The 17,921-nt window shown below is 36.2% G+C and overlaps 1 protein-coding gene across 3 annotated transcripts in view; it reads right to left on the bottom strand.

The window, feature by feature from the left end:
* Positions 1-1,851: 1,851 nt before the first annotated feature.
* EML1 (EMAP like 1) overlaps positions 1,852-17,921 on the bottom strand; it is a 269,917-nt gene continuing 253,847 nt past the window's right edge. For all 3 annotated transcript variants that reach the window (XM_044664593.1, XM_044664596.1, XM_044664594.1), the window contains 5 exons: positions 12,166-12,263; positions 11,962-12,049; positions 10,173-10,268; positions 5,891-6,021; positions 1,852-3,704 (listed from right to left, as the gene is read on the bottom strand). In XM_044664593.1, the coding sequence (XP_044520528.1) occupies positions 3,579-3,704; positions 5,891-6,021; positions 10,173-10,268; positions 11,962-12,049; positions 12,166-12,263 (539 nt within the window). In that variant the 3' untranslated portion in view covers positions 1,852-3,578. The remainder of the gene's footprint in view (positions 3,705-5,890; positions 6,022-10,172; positions 10,269-11,961; positions 12,050-12,165; positions 12,264-17,921) is intronic.

Raw genomic sequence — 17,921 nt, 5'->3', positions numbered from 1 at the left:
GGACATGATTGACTTGGATGGGTTTCTATCCTGAGTAATCTAGGGGATAAGGGAGAGAGGATTAACCTTGTCTAGAAAATCTCTTCTTCCTCTTTACCCTGTTCTGAGCATAATCCATATCTGCTTACTTGTGGAGTTAGGAGTTAAGGCCAAATCACAGCCATGGGAGAGTCTCTATTGCCGAGTCCTGAGTCATGCTTGTCTTCTTGCACTCTCTGTATCTAACATATGGAATGAACTGGGAGGTAGGGAGATCTAGATTTTGAATACTCCACAATTATTTCATTTTTTAAAAACCTTGTATGGGTTTATTTTTTATTTTGTAGCTTCAACTCTACTCTCTCTAAATATTTCACATAATTCCTTTTTATGACTTTTTGGACTTTCTATGGATTAGGGAAAAGAATGGTTCCACCATCTTATACCTCTCTCATTTTAGTTCTGCATAATTTCTTTTTTTTTATTTACTAATATTTTATTTTAAAAATTTGCATCGTATTGTATGACAGTCAAACTCCATCATTTCTAAATCTGTTTCTAGTTGAGCTAATTCCTGCATCTGTTTTTTCTGATTCCTCTTTGTTTCCATTATTCAGTTTTCTAGTAAAATGATTTTGTTTTTAATTGAATCTATGATTTTTATTGTATTCTATAAAGGCATTTCTAATCTGTTGAGTTTCACAATCATCTTTTGTTAGATTTTCAAGTCATTCTACTACCTCTTCATTTCTTCTTATCATTTTTTTTTTTTTTTTTGCTAATTTCATTTCTTTCTTGATTTGGTGACTTGGTTTCTTGAAAAAAAAATTTAGCTTTATTTTTCATGCTACTACTGGCATAGCTTTAGTATAGTACTTTTTCCCCCTCTGGTGTTTCTGCCTTTGCTGCTTCTACTTTTTTCCCTATTTTGCCAGAACCTTGTTAATTTCTAAAAATGTTCTTTTTCATCACTTATTTTGGGGGAAAATTTTTTGTGGTCTTGCTTCTCTTTGAAATTTGTATAACTTCTTGAGTGGAGAGCTTGTCAGATAAGTTCCCTCCCAATCTCTTACTTGTCTAACTTCCCAGAATCTTTCTATGATTTCTATTTATTGCTTCTGCCCTTCTTCTCTATTCTTACTACCACCACTGCCTCAGTTCAGGCCTTCTTTGCCTTTTAGTTTGGACTACTATAATAGCCTTCCCACATCTGTTTTTTCTCCTCTTTAGTTCATAGTTCTTCCTGAGACCAGATTAATCTATCTCATGCACATTTAGTCTTGCCACTCCCCCACTCTTTCTCTTTGTTGCGTAATGAACATATTCACCATAATTTAAGAGTTCAAGGTCTTCCATAACTTAGCATTGCAGTGTAACAGTGAAAAGAGTACTGGACTTAGAGTTCAGAAAGATCTGGATTCAAATTCTGGCTCCAAGTACCTGTGTGACTGTGGGTAAGTTACTGAACCTTTCTAGTTTCCATAGTTGTAGAAAGTAGGTTTCTCTTCTAGTTCTAAATATGTGATCTCACCTCTTTGTAGGCTTATTTTGTTATTATTTTCCTGCATGAATAAAGGCCTGAAAATGGAAACAAATCTCCATCCTCATGAAAATTGATAAATATTCCTAATGCCCTGAAGCACAGCACATGGCCCATGTAAATGGAAGACTTCTAACAATCTATATATGAAAACTGACATTATAAAGGTGATGATAACTTTATAATTTAAGGAACTAATTTATGCACTACCATTTTAAAACCTAAGGAATTTTAGCAGTTTCTAGGGAAGGTTTGGATAAAATTATTTTCCTTTAAGTCATATAGAGGGTAATAAATTTATTTTTAGTTTCCTAGGTCAGAGATAATACATTTGCATAAACACAGAGGTAGTAAAGATACATACAAACCAATTCCTTTTTGATGCATGATGTTTATTGGTGACCTGCACTTTCCATATAGCAGGACGGAGATGTAATAATAAAAAATGCTTCCAAATGTATTTATTTTCTTGTATTTTATCAACCACTCTAAAAAACCAGTGCTGGAGAGATCAAAGAATTCAACACATTTACTTGTCTGGAACAAGCAAAAATTTTAATATTATCTTTTAAGAGTCTGTTAATTACTCTTCTATTTTAAAGTCTTAGATACATTCCCCAATGTAAACAATAAATTTCAATCTGTGTCACACAATCAAGATTGATAAGGCCTTCTTGACGATTTATGCCAACTCCATTATTACGTCATTGCAAACCACAATCTTATTTCATACTATAAATATCCACCCATGCACAAAAGACAGGGACCAGAAGTTGCACATTAATATTTCATGTAGCCTTTCAAGACTTCCATTTTCCTCTATAGCTTTGTGGTACACTTAAAAAGAGATCCTTTTCACTTGATCTACTTGGTCTTAAAATACAAATATACAATATCCATAAGCATAAAAAAGTAGAGCCTAGCCTTAGCCATGTATCATGAACTGCTAAAGTCCTATGCAAGTACAATACCATTTCATGCCGATTAATACACAGATTATGGTGGTTACATGTCTCAACCATTAATGGGCTGGTGGTCGGTTACACAGAACATATGATTCATATGCATGTTAAAAGATTGGCTTTAGTTTGGTTAGGCAGTACAGTTTGTAGGAACAAGTTAAATACTTGCATACCCTGCTGATATATTTAAATTAATTTGGAATAGAATCTGCTTAATAAAAAAAGTATATAATCCCCTCATCTCTTCCCTTCCTTCCACCCCAGGAGAATTTAATGCCACACCTTAAAAAATGTATCCACATGGAACTTAATACAGGCATAGCATAATTAAAGCCACCCCAATGACAACGTTTCACAATTATGTCCATTAGTACATTATAACAAAACCCTACCATCATGTCACAAAACTGTTGCAACATGGCACCTCTGCCCCAATGTGCATCATTTCTATGCAACCCACTTCCCTGTGTAATGTTTTGCCTAGCGTCCTGTTTTGGAGGAACCACTTAATTATATTCAGAGTGGTATGCCTGCATTCAGCTGTGCCAGTCAGTTACTTGGTAGCTTCTAAGTTGGCTTATTCTTTTCAGACAAGTTAATCAATAACAGCCACAATTCAATACCTCAGTATTACCATAAATATTTGAAAAAGGAAGATCTATGTAGTGTAGGTGGTGAGTTAGTAAAGAACATATATATTTATATAGATATACTATTTTAAAAGGCATTCTGTGACCATTTTTGTAGAGTATAGAAAAGTTACTAAATATTTACCAGTTACTTTCGCTGTTATCATTGTATTGTAAACTGTGGAGTCATTTTTTATATTAACTTTGTACTGTTTTGTATATCATACAACAAAAAGAAGAAATAGAAATTGTTTTCCCCAAAGTAACACATACCAAATCACTAAGCTAAGGTAACTGGCAGAGGACAAAATTTTCCTGAGGTTTGTAAGAATTAAAAAACAAAACAAAATAAAACAAAACCAAAAAATCACAGTGACCAAGCTCAACTGCACATAGGGATCTTCAGTATGCAGCCTACACAGGACGTCTTTACATGGTTACCAATGTGTATTAGTACTAAAGTCCAGGCTAAATGACTCGCCACTGCATAATACTTGTATCTTTTCCACCTGTGGAGATGAGATGGCTGTCTTCACATAGAAAATCTACATTAGTTACATGACTACTGTGTCCACCATACACATGGCTGGGAGCCTATAAAGCAATATGGAAATGAAATATTATTTATAAAATATTTACAATGGGTAATGCTTCAATTCAATCATTTATCAAGCAGTCAAGTGTGCCTTCCTTTGCTACAGAGCAGTATCTCTAGAACAACCTAGTCATATTTGTTCTCTGCACAACTGTATCACTTATAAGATAATGATATCATAGGTTTGGAGCAGGAAAACAACTCAGAGACCATCTTACATCATCATTTTACAGGTGAGGAAACTGAGGTCCAGGGGGGCAAAGTGACTTGCCCAAGGTCACAAAGGTAGTCTGTCAGACAGTAAATATGTATTAAACACCTTATGCTTAACATGCACCGGCAGTGGTAAATGTAGGGGGTGAGTATGTGGAGAAGAAAGTTTCTGTTGTCAAAGAGCTCACAGTCTAATGCAGGAGAAAAATATGAAATAATGTACAAAAATGATATATGCAGGATGAGTTGGTGCTACTCACCAGAGGGGAAGGCACCTATATTAATGGATGTTGGTAAATGTTTCTGGTAGAGGACAGGCAGGAGAGGCAGGATTTAAACTTAAGTTCTCTAACTCCAAACCCAACACTCTTTCTGTTACACTGATGTTCCATACATTAATTATTGTAGAGTAGAAACTTAAAAGAGACTTTAGAAATTATCTAGTCTAAATTTCATTAAATGGAATTTGGAAAGTGCTTAACAGTGCTTTGTATGTAGTAGGTGCTTAATTAGTGCTTGTACACTTTCCACCTTTGTTCAAGAAATGAATCCTTCTCTAATAGCAGTTATTCATTTACATAACAATTTAAGGTTTAATAAATATAACAATCCTTTGAAATAGGTAAATATCCTCACTTTACAGGTGAAAAAAATGGAGCACTGAGAATTTAAGTGATTTGTCCTTGGTTACACAGCTAGTAAGCATCAGGGGCACCTCTTTCTCACTCCACATTCAGTGTTCTATCCATCATACCATCCTGCTTCTCTAGATAGCCTGTGTTTGAACATCTTCAGTGAACACTTCTAAAGTCTCTTCTAAGTTTTAAAGGGGGTTTATCACCCTTTAAAAGGCAATCTATTCTATGGGAAAGCTCCAAATTATAAGGAAGTTCTCTTTCGCAATGAACTGAAATCTGTCTCTGATTCTAATTCTGCTCCTTGGGACCACATAAGGAACAAACCTAAGCTTTAAGAAATCTCTTTAGATGTTCACTACCAAGATTCCCCTAATTCTTTTTGTTGCTGTACAAAACATTCTCATCTCTTAATTTTAAAGTGGGGAAATCAAAGCACTAAAAAGTTAAGTGACTTGTCTATAAAGTCATACTGTGACTTAGCAAAGCTGGAATTTGAAACCAGGTTATCTGTCTTTCAATCCAGTGCTTTTTTCTTTATATATATCACGAAACGGCCTATTCCTTCATTTAATCTTCATTTAATATATTTTAAGGAAATTTCTCTAGAGCCTGGAGACACAGGTTAAAGTTTGGGATCTGATATTTACCAGCTGTAGGCTAGAGAAATCATGGCATCCCTCTTGGTCTCCATTTTTTTGTTTGTAAAATGGAGAGAATAACATTTGTACTCTATACTTCACTGGGTTATAAACCTTGAATTGCTTTAGATGACTAGGATTTTCATCTCCAATTTGCAAAAATTCCAATTCAATTCCATATGAAGCATTATTTCTTAAGCCTTACTATGTGTAAGGTACTGGGCATTATAAAGGCATAAAAATGAGTCTCTGAACTCAAAAAGTTTACATATTTTAAAGTATACAGCAATTGTTTTTATGAACAATAATGACAGTGATAACAACATTAAAAACAATCTTTCTTATTCAGCCTAATGCAGTGTGGTTTTTGTAGTGGCAATGTATGTGGTGCATGGTGTATGGGCTGTTTTTGGAAAGCTGAGGTTTGTCTATTCTAGGTCATCCCTTGAATTTAGGCAGAATCACTGCTAAATTCTGGCAGATGGTTACTTAACCAAGACTCTAAAATATGAGGAAGAGTTTCCAAAAGTCAGGAAGGGTCTTAAACACAAACAAGCAAAAGACAAACTCCTATGAGGGTGTTAAAAAGGTCCCAAACTATTAATTCTCCTCCATTTGCTAAATAATTACTAAGCTTCCTCTGAAGAATACTTCTATGGAGGAGATTAAAATATGGTTATTAAAGCAACACCTTACCCTGAACTGTGAACAGGGATAAGAGAAGAGATGTACTTTGCCAAAGTCATCACCAGTTGATAAAAGTTTTTTCTTGTGGGACCTACAAATAGCATTGATGTCTGTTCCATCTGAGCCTTCTGGCCACACTCCTGAAATAGAGCATAGTATTGATTTAAAATATATATTTACTCTTTTTTGCCATTAAAATGAACATTTATTTAATACCACAAAAAAGTCACTTAGCTTTAGATCCAGAACTTGAGAAGGCAAAGTCCACCCCAACCTCTACTCCTATTTTCATCTTTCCAGATTAGCCTATTTTCAACAAATCATGGAGGGATAGGTCTCAATATCAAACAAGAAATAAAAGTTACTTGGAACTCTTAGTGGTCATTTTGTAACCTCTTTCTTATTAGACACCATAGAAGGTGGAAAAAATGAAGTTTTACATTTAATGCTGTTACTTTCCCCCAAGGATTTAATCTCAACTCACCTTTAGGCTTAAGTTCCTCACCCTTACTTTATGACTTTATAGCTATAGGTAAATCTTTCAGATTTTCTTATTCATTTTGGTTGGGAAGGCAAATATTTAGATCACAGAATGTTAGAGCTGGGAGGGACCTTAGAGATGATATAGTTCAATTCATTTGTTTTATAGGTGGGAAAACTGAGACTCAAGAGGGTAAATGATATATTTGAAGGTCAGACAGCTAGTTAAGTAGCAGAAAAATGTGTGTGTATGGGAACCTCAAACCCAGGTCTCATGTCTGTGGGCTATAGAGGGAAGAGCCTTGGACTTAGAAAATCATAATATCTGGATTGAATTGCAATTTTTCCATTCAATAATACTGTGTGATCACAGGGAAGTAAGTCACTTCCTCATGATGGGTATTAGTTTTTTCATATGGAGAATGTAAGCTTAAGGGCAGGTACTATCTCACTTTTGTATTTGTATTGCCAGTAACTACCACAATGTTTGGCACATGGGGACTTAATAAATACTTGTTGATAATTATATTAACTGAAGATAATAATCCTTGATCTGCTTACCTCCCAGGGTTCCTGAGCAGATCAAATGAGCAAATGAAAAGTGAAAGCACTGAATAATTACAGTGACATATAAATTATTAATATTTTCCCCCTCTAAATCAAGATAACATATTTGCATAATTTTTGCTGTACTTTTAAGCATATCACATCATCAAGAACTAAATCTGAGTAACTGCAACAACATACTCATATTATGCTTTTCAATGTGCTCTGGACTTTAGATAAGGATTTCCATTTCCAATTTGCAAAGAAATCTATTCAATCAATACAATGATAACCCTTGCTATGTACAAGGCTCTGGGGACAAAAAGACACAAAAAAGGAAACAGTCACTCTATTGACAAAGTTTACGTTCTGCAATTTGTGTATAGGTAAGTAAAGATACTTTGCGGAAAGGAGGAGTGCCACTCTCTCAGTTTTTGAACCTACGGTACTCCAGCTAAATCCCCAACAAAAGATAAGGGTTCTAAAAAGCAGAAATGAGAAAGAGGGGAAAGAGGGAGGGATGGCAAACAGACCAGTTTAGATAGCAGTTAGTGAACGTGAAGGAAGATCATATGGATAAAGTTTAGGAAGGTAAGCTGGATCTATGTTGATGAGGGCTTTAAATACTAGGAGTTTGAATTTCATTAAAAAGGAAGTAAGAAGCCACGTAAAATTTTTGAGCAGTGGAATGATATGGTCAGATTTGTGTGTTAGGAAGATTAATCTGGCTCCTCTGTGGAGGGTGGGATGCAGAGAGGAAGGATGAAAAAAATCTCAAATAGGATACTATTACAATAGTCCAGGTAAGATAGCCAGAATTAAGGTGCTGGCATGAGGAACAGATAAAAAGGCAAAGATGTGAGCAATACTGTGATAGTAAAATAAAAAAGAACCTGGCAACTTGCTGATTGGGGATGAAGGAGGTTGCAAACTTGGGAAACTAGAGGAATATATGCACTCTCAGCAGATATAGGTAAGTTTAGAGGTTCAGGTTTGGTTGTGAAAGGTGAGAGATGAAGAGTTAGATTTTAGACATGAATCTGAAATGCCCTGATCTATAAGGCAGTTGTGTTAGAAAGATTAGGACCTGAGTTTTCTCTCTTGCTCTTGACTCTCCTTTCTCTCTTTCTATACATACATATGTACATAAACATGAATAGTATGCTTGTATATATGTATTATCTACACATATATTATACTTGGGAGTCCTCTGCATAGAGATTATCATTGAACCCAGATAGTTGATGAGATGAATAAATGAATGAAAAAGTATTTATCAAATAGAGACTATGCTAGCTGCTAAGAATATGATTCCATAATCTCTGCCCTTAAGAAGCTTACATTTTAAGGTGGGGGTGGGAACAACACATCTAGTGGAGGTCAGGGAAGGGAGCTATGGAGTTATAGTTATGGTGAGTGGAAGCACACTCTTTCAAGGTCCAGTGGCACATTGCTTTGATAAACTGGGTGGCTAGGGGCCATCAACATATATGCTGACATTCCCAAGCATAAGGGCAAGGGTTGAGGTAGAGAGGAAGACTATGAAAAAGAAAGACCTAGAGATTACTAAATTACCATGAGGATCTGAACAGAATGATATAAAAAGATGGGAGTGAACCTCAAGAATAGTTTGCTGAACGATGGCAGCAAAAGAAACAATTTAGAAAAGGCAAAAAGGGCAAGCAGTACATTTATTCTATCTTCTGGCCCAGTGTGTTGGGGACTATGAAAGAATGAACATCTAGTACTTCAAAAGATAACCATAAATATAGGAGTCAACTTTCTATGAATATGAAAAGACGGGAAATCTGTGAGAAGAAGAGGTCAAGGATGATAGGTAATTTGTAAGCAATTGAACCCAATGTTTGAGAGAACTCAAAGGAAGGCCATGGTAGAAAAGAACAGGGACTGGGGAGGGCTAAGACTAAGATGTATGAAAAGAGAGATGGGAGACTGGTAACAAGGGAAAGATTTTTTTGAACTCTGAATTAAAAGGATTAGCAGAGAGGGGGTTGGAGTTTTGAAGCTATAGGTTGGGGGCAGGACTAGTTTACTGAGGCCACCCTTCAGTGTACTATAATGAGAGAGGATGGGATTGGTTTGTTGTTCTTTTTCTAATAATTAAGAAAGAAGAAAAATATTAATTTGGTCAGGTATTTGAACTAGGAGATATCTGATGATTAGACACACAGAAGTCTGACTAAACAGTAGTTCCAGTTCCTTTGCTTTGTCCCAAGATGATGTAGGATGGCCAGGACTCAGAAAATACTAGGCATCTGAGTGTGCATTTGGCTTCCAATCTGGCTTGATATTTGAAGCCCAAGTCCTGACTGGGATCCTGACTGGTTCTTGATGAGTATGGAAGTCTGAGGTACTACTGTTTTTTCTAGTATGGTTCAGTGAAACAGTGCACACTAGGTAGTGATATCACACTTGGCAACGGGCTCCTGAGGAAGGAGGTCTCCAAATCCAGTCCATCACAGTGCTGAGTCCACAGATGATGAAAGGATTAGGAGCTAGGGTAAGACCCTAAATATCAGTTCTGGTCTCTAGCCATCTGGGCACTTGTTGGTATTGTTGGGTTGAGAGGTACTCCAGTTTTTGAAGATGTATTAGTGATACATCCTAATCTATATTAGTAGCTTTAGAGGTGAGGCAGCCTCAAACTCAGTTCCTGAGGGGATGGCTCTGGGGTCAAAAAATAAAGTGATGGTTGTTCCTGGTAGATTAACAACAAGCCCCACTGAGAGATGGGCATAGATATGACATGTTGTGGGAAAGAATTGACAGAACATGAAGATATGAAATAACAAGAAGTGAAATATTATCCTATTTCAAGAATTTTACTCTAATGTAGGTAAGCAATCTATAGAGAGAATGATATAAGATCAATTAGTATATCCATCTTGATTTGGGTCTAAGAAACTTCAGTCATTTCTTAGGCTGTTCATAGGAAGGAGGCTGCAGAAATCCCAGGGAAGAGACATGGAAACAGATAAACCTGGTACATTAAAATTCTCCAGGACCCTCAAGTGGCAAGTTCTGATCCTAACTGTTAAATGAGGTCTACATTGTGTAAGCTAGTTTAGGCAAGTGAATAGTTCAGGTTGGCTTAGAGATCAGGAAAAAGAGAGTAGAGAGAGGGAAGGAAGGGTTCAGAGAAATAGTTTGATTGAATGAAAAAAGTTGTTGGAAAATGAAAAGATAAACATTCAGAGATTTAGTTTTACTGCTTATGAACTTTAAAAGTTTAAAAGAAACTTACCGAAGACATGGAATCCTAAAGTACAGGTGTATGTAACCCATTCTATATCTCTGGTTGCTTCCACACTTACAACTTGCTTACATGTAGCAGGGACCCCTAAAAAAGAAAAGAAATGATAGATATTAAATCCTTTTCTTCCTAATGGTGCTTCTCTAACTCTCTCTAAGGTTTTCATATGCCTCATTGTAGTAATGCTGAGAACCTGGGAAGGAGTATTTTTCAAATAAAATTCCAATGGAGCACAAGTATTGGTCCCAAGATATGCTAGTAGTATGGGAGGAACAATGCTGATGCAAGTGTAAGGCAGTAACACAGAAAAATAGCAGATGGGGCAATGAATAGTCCTATCAATGGGTGATAAGAAAGCTCTGCCTTTTTTAGTACTATTGACATGAAAACTTGCTGCCTTATATTCCCATTCCATATCCACATCCAGCTGTTTTGTTGCCCTTTTTTGGGACATTATATCCACTTGATCTTTTTTATTTCCTTTGATCTTCATTTTAACTATATTTCACCTTTGTTAACTATTTAGAAGGGAAAAGAATACAGGATATGACTAGATCTTTGCAACTGTAGGTTCTGATTACAAAATAAATGACAGATTCAATTAACCAGTCAATAGTAAATAAGCACCTACTGTGGGCCAGGCATTGTGCTGTGTTCTGGGGACAAAAATACAAAGAAAAAAGCCATCCCTATTCTGGTCCCTTGATTTCAAATCTAGGTTTTTTTTTTCCCCACTCCATCAGCTAGCTCTTGATCACTAAGGCACAGAGAGATTATTTTTTCTGGGTATTCTATATCTTATATTTTTGTGATTTCATTGTTATATGTAACTGCTAGTAAAGAAACTCCTTCAACAAAAGCAGATCAGCAAATGCTTCACAATTTACAATCTTAGAGAGTAGCCTGGGGCACTTAGAAATTAAGGGGCTTGCTTAGGATTAGAAAGGAAGTTACTGACAGGACTCTCAGGGCTTTCTGAGCCCAAGGCCGACTTTCTACTACCCCCTTATGCCATATTGGGAACTCTCTGAGAAAGGAAAAAGTGAATATTTGATGTCACACTTAAACAGTTTTGTTTTCTTTCTTGCCCAAATTTAAGTCTTTAATTAACCAGCGACAAATCTAAGAAACTTATAGCATGTAAAAGTTAGAAGAGACCCTAGAGCATAGAATCTTAGAATCTTAGTGCTAAACCTTGAATCAAAGACCATACAATGTCACTGATGGAAAGCATTTTTGGCATTAAAGAACCATAAGATGTCAGAGTTGGAAAGAACTTTAGAGGTCACTTCATTCAATCACATCATTTGCAGATCAAGAAATTGAGGTCAGGAAGGAAGATTATCTGCTTGCTCTTATGTCACATGACAAAATGTTTCCATTTTTGTTACATATCCTAGAGCAGTGATGGTGAACCTATGGCTCATGTGCCAAAGATGGCACACAGAGTGCTCTCTGTGGGCACATGAGCCATGCCCCCTGCTCCTCTCCCCAAGTTCATTACTAGAAAGGCTTGGGCAGAGCTGCTCCCTTCTCCCTCTCCACCATTCCAGATTTTTTTCATTTCACCTGCCCTTCCTAGCAACCCAATGGGAGTGTTTTCTTTCTCTCCTATATGGGATAAGGGGGCAGTGTGTGCCCAGAACTCAGCAAGGGAGCAGGCACTGCACGAGGTCTCTACGGCTGGGGCATGGCATGCAGTCTCTAAAAGGTTCGCCATCATTGTCCTAGAGTGAATTGCATATATCATCTCTACCCCAAAAGGATTTATTTTACTCACAATAAAGAATTTCATAGTCCCCTGAGTTAGACACAAGGTACTGAGAATTAACAGACCAGTCCAAGTGAGTAATAAAGCTGGAATGACCCTAGAAAGAGAAGTAAATTTTATTAGTTTCACTGTCATTGTACATTTTAAATTCAACAGACATAGATTATTAAAATAACTCATTCTTATTTAGCAAGAACTAAGAAAGTCACTTACTGAACATTTGCCAATTCGACTATATTTTCTCCCATTATCATAAACACTGTATATATAGATGCAGTTGTCATGTGAACCTATTGCCAAGAAATTTCCATCTATAAAGAAAAGTGGATTATAATTACATTTTAAGTATAAAACTATGAATTTATAAAAGTCACTATTACAGTTTTCTCAGCAGATTTAAACAAAATCCCCAGAAGACAATTCTTTCTTCTTTTATGGATAATTACCAGATTCTTTCGAAGTATAAATTATTTCCAGGGAATACATTATCCACTTAATCATCCTTGGTAAAGAGGCAAAGAAAAATCAGAGCTTAAAAAAATTTGATTATCTTGCCCTATGATTTTAGTCTCAAATTTTAGTTGCTTCTAGTAACTTGTGGTGCAGTAAAAAGAGCAATGTATTTAAAAATCAGATCTAGGTTCAAATTCTAACTCTATCAACTACTTATAAACTAGGTAAGTTAGTTTACCTCTGGTCTAAATCATTAAGGTTCTCTAACCTTTCCAGGTCACAAGTCTGAGAATTTCATACATCAGGATGAACTATACATATAGTCTTTTCATCTCCAACCCCAAACTTTTGACCTCCATATCAATTATAACTGTTTCAGGGGTAGAGGTAGGAAACTGGAAGTCGAAAATCTCTATGATCACTTTGTAACTTCTCAATGCCCTTCACTTTGAGAAATATTAATCTGTATCAGTATATAATACAGTTTATTCTTCTTCCATTTACATTTGCCTTTTGGATCAGAAATTGAATTGCCTGTTTTGAGACAGAAGGGATCTAAGCAAAATAGTGGCAGTCAGTCAACAGAGTGTACCCAAAAGAGCACTCAATTTGGAGTTAAATTATTTGGGTCTCAAACTTGTTTTTTTTTTTATCATCTGTGTAATTATGGATATTTTCCTTTTTCAGGGCATCAGTTTTTTCCTCTGTAAAATAAGGGATTTCATTAGATAATCTCTGCAATCTTTCATCTCTCAGAAATTCTTTTTGAACTATCTTATGCAGAGTCTAGTCAAGTTGTTTTTTTTTTTTAAAACCCTTAACTTCGGTGTATTGTCTCATAGGTGGAAGAGTGGTAAGGGTGGGCAATGGGGGTCAAGTGACTTGCCCAGGGTCACACAGCTGGGAAGTGTCTGAGGCCGGATTTGAACCTAGGACCTCCTGTCTCTAGGCCTGACTCTCAATCCACTGAGCTACCCAGCTGCCCTAGTCAAGTTTTAAATGAAAGTGCTAATCTTGACTTTTTTGATCTGAAGCTTTTGGACCCCGATCTTAATTCCTGATGCAAATTCATACTAGGGCATTTGATGAAGGACTTTCCTCTCTTAACCTCCCTCCCCTCCATGTTTTACTATTTATCTTTCTTATGGACTATAAAATTTCTAACCAAAATTCTGATTAAAATGGGTCAGTACTTTGTTCAACATGAAACAAGGGATTGGGGTTTATATAGCCAATGAAGAAGTAGTATTTGACAGCTGACTCAGAACAGAAGGATAAAATATAAAATAGTTTTAGAAAAAAAATGTGCCACCAATACTCTGTCACTGTTTTGAAAGGAGTCTTAAAATTCCCCAAATGCAGTATGATTTTGTTACCATTAAATTACAAACTCCAGGTTCTTAGTTTCCATATAGATTTTATTAATTATTACTTGAAATAGAGAGAGCAGACATATAGAGATTAAAGTTTAATCTAATCTAACTCTGACCACGTGTTTCTCCACATGGCTGTCTCTTTCAACCATGGTCCTCTGCCACCGTTGCCCAAGGGAACAGAGAAAGTGGGCATCCCTTGCACCCCTCTCTTTGGACCTGGACCTGTAACCTTTAGTTTAGTCATATTCCTAGGACTCTTCACCTGTGACCTCTGTTTGGAGGGGGAGGGGGTTCTATTTACAGTTTGTCTTTCTATCTGAGGTGATATGGCTAGGCTGGAGAGGGGGTAATTATGGTTTAGTCAGTGGAAAGAGCACTGGTCCTGAAAACAGAAAAACTAGGTTCCAGTCTCATCACTGACAAAAATACTTAACTTCTCTGAGTTTCAGTTTCTACATCTTAAACACAGTGATAATACTATATGCTTTATCTTCTTCATAGGGTTGTTTAAGGAAAGAGTTCTTCAGGCCTCATAATGCTATATATGAATTATTATATCACTGTTATTATTGACATCATAATCATTGTCAATAATAGTAAAAATTACATAAGCCCAATCTTGGGCTTTAAGCAGGTTTTTGTCAGCTGAGGCTCCTCTAATTGGAACACAAACAGATAAATCTTTTAAAACCGTATTTCACCAAATAACATTCTTGTTTTAAAAACACTGATATTTTGTTTTCACATAGTAGACATGTACATAAAGTAATGGCTCCTTCACCAACAAAGTAGTTTACTCTAAAAGAAAGCAAATAATACCACAGAATGAGTGCAATGACAGTATATATTTTTTATAGTTTACCATTTGTTAACAAAAAGGATGTAAGGTTTAGCTTCAAGTTACTTCAAAATTTCAAAAAACTTCAAGTGGGAAGCTAGGTGGCCCAGTGGACAAGAACCAGGCCTAAAGTTCAAATTTGGCCTCAGAAACATCATAGCTTTGTGACCTTGGGCAAGCCACTTAATCCGAATTGCTAAGCCTTTCTGTTCTTCTGTCTTAGAACCAATACACAGAATTGATTCTAAGATGGAAGGAAAGGGTTTTAAAAAATCCAAAACTCCAAAAATCTGGCATCATCATTGTGCATTGTGCCTGGTATATAGCAGTAGGTGTTTAATAATGCTTTTTTGTGGATTGTTTTTAACTCCATTTTGTTGACATTTAATATTTTTCATTTCATTATAGTCATGCACATTTTTTGCATAATGATTTTTCTTTCTTGACTTTACAGTTTACTGTTCCTCACACTAGAGTTCCTCTCAGATCCACTGCACACCTTTGCACTGGTTGTCCCCTCATCTGGTACATACTTCTTCCTCACCTCTGCCTCTTAGAATATCTAGCTCCCATCCAGAGTCAGCTCAAGCACCATCTTCTGCATGAAACCTTTCTGGATTCCTCTTTCTCTCCCTCTTTCCTTCCCAGCAGATGCTGTTTAATAAGTTTCTCAGGGGAAAAGACTGTTTTACATTTAAAAAAAATTCTCTAGAGTCTTATACAGGGCCTGACACATAGTAGATATTTAATAAATACTTGCTGATTGATAGAGTAAAAAGCCTTAAGAAGTGAGTGAACAGCATACATATCTAAATGTTGTTTCTCATTTGCTGAGAGAGCTGTTAGGAGATTAAAGGGGAGTCTGGTGAGGGAAGGCTTAGAACAGTATTTTGTCTATCTATCTATCTATCTATCTATCTATCTATCTATCTATCTATCTATCTATCTATCTATCTAATCTATATATTTGCAACAGCCCTTCCCAAACAGAGATTTCTGGCCTCTGAGTAAAGATTATTGGATTTGATGATTAAAAAATGTTTACAATGAGTGATGATTGATAAGTAGAAAGTGATAAATATCTAAGAATATTCTAGTGGAGAAGTCATGTGTTCAATCATTTTTTAGTTCTGCCGACTCTTCATGATCCCATTTAGGATTTTCTAACCAGAAATACTGGAGTGTTTTTCCATTTTCTTCTCCAGCTCATTTGACAGATGAGGAAACTGAGGCAAAAGGGTTAAATGACTTGTTCAGGATTACACAGCTAGTAAGTAGTAGAGGCCAGATGTGAACTCAGGAAGAAGAGTTTTCCTGACTCTAGGCATGGCCCTCTATCCACTGTACCACCTTGCTGCCCATAAAGCACTGTAATACAGAAGAAACAGAACTGATTTAAATCAGAGGATCTGGATTCAAATATTGGTTCTCCTGTGTATTCTCTTTGGCCTTCTGTTTCTTCTACCTGTAAAAATATGGAGTTGTCCTTATCTCTGAGCTTCCTTCCAACTAGGAGAGTGAAGAGCTTCTCAAAGAATCTAAAGTTTCAAGATAACTGAGAAAACAATGATAGGAAAATTCAAATTGAAGTTGGAGATGAATTAATATGCTATAGCAAAATTATGAAATGGGCCATAGATAACATCTAAACTAGCTTAACTCTTCTCTATTATGATGGAAAAAAGATCAACCAAGAAACTAGTATTACATTTATTTAAGTTTAGCTTAACAGATATAACCTCTAGATCTCTAATTTCTTGAGGACACTAAATTTAAAAAAATCAAGCGGGAGTAATATGACCACTTAGAATATCTTTGGAGACTCTTGTATAAGATTCAGAATTAGAAGATATGAATTCAAATTATAATTGACCTCTTTCAGCTTCACTTTCCTTATTTGTAAAATGGTGATAATACTCGCAAAACCCAACTAAATAGTGTTGTTATAAAGAAAGTACTTTCTAAAGTGCTATAGAAAGGAGAATTGTTATTATCATTGCAAGTCCTTAGCAGAGTAAATAAAATTTTTCTCTAGCCAAAGAGCAGAGAAAATTTTGGCTGGCAAATGACAGTAGGCAAGATGTGTGGTTGTTTTTAAGGGCCATCCATTTACTCTAACCTGAATTTCACATATTCAAATGGACCTGTGATGCCATTGATTATGTCCATTCCCTCTAATAATGTAGAACCACAACCTCTCCACATCTAACTTATGCTATTCAATGTCTATGTCCTCTCATAAGTTAAGACACAGGGCCCACCTACTATGCTGGGGACCTTCCTTATGTTCTTTTGACAAACTAAGTTTGTTAATGGAGCACATGGGCTGTCTAGCTGTTATCCTCCCGCCACCCCTCCCCCCCCATAGCACTCCAAATACATAACCAGCTTATTTTATTTTCCCCCCATACATTTGTTTGAAGACATTCTTAACACTGAGAAATATCATTTTTTAATAGTGATTGGGATTTTCCAGGATATGAAAAATTTTTAAAAAGGTTCTTATATTGTCTTTGGAGAATCTCAAAGTAGAAAGACAAATATTTGGATTTAGAAGAGTTGATTTCAAAATTAAAAAATGATAATAAACTGGAGGAATTCCATGTGAACTGGAAAGACCTCCGGGAACTGATGCAGAGTGAAAGGAGCAGAGCCAGAAGAACATTGTACACAGAGACTGATATACTGTGGTAAAATCGAATGTAATGGCCTTCTGTACCAGCAGCAATGCAATGACACAGGACAATTCTGAGGGATTTATGGTAAAGACGCTACCCACATTCAGAGGAAGGACTGCAGGAGTGGAAACACAGAAGAAAAACAACCACTTGAACACATGGGTTGAGGCGGACATGACTGGGGATGTAGACTCGAAAACTACCACAACAATGCAACTATCAACAATTTGGAAATAGGTCTTGATGGATGACACATGTTAAAACCAGTGGAAATGCGCATTGGCCATGGGTGGAGGGGGGGGGGAAGGGGGGAAGGGAGGTGGTGGTGAAGGGGAATGTAGGAGCATGAATCATGTAACCATGTTAAAAATTAATATTAATAAATGGTTAAAAATGTTCCAAATGACTAATAATTAACTAAAGATTTGATAGTTAATAATCAATTAAACAATCCTAAGTTTCATTGTTGTGATAACAAAAAAAAAAGTGAGGGAGAGGGACAGTGGTTAAGCATCTGAAGGCAGTTGGTTTCAGATTAAACACAGTAACTAATCTTGGTCTGAAAAGACAGCTGATGAAATATATATCCTCTCAGTAGAAAGGTAAAGGATTATTTATTCAGAA

This window comes from Gracilinanus agilis, chromosome 2 (genome assembly GCF_016433145.1).
Source record: "Gracilinanus agilis isolate LMUSP501 chromosome 2, AgileGrace, whole genome shotgun sequence".
Lineage (NCBI taxonomy): Eukaryota > Metazoa > Chordata > Mammalia > Didelphimorphia > Didelphidae > Gracilinanus > Gracilinanus agilis.
This window is presented reverse-complemented; position numbering and strand designations above follow the sequence as displayed.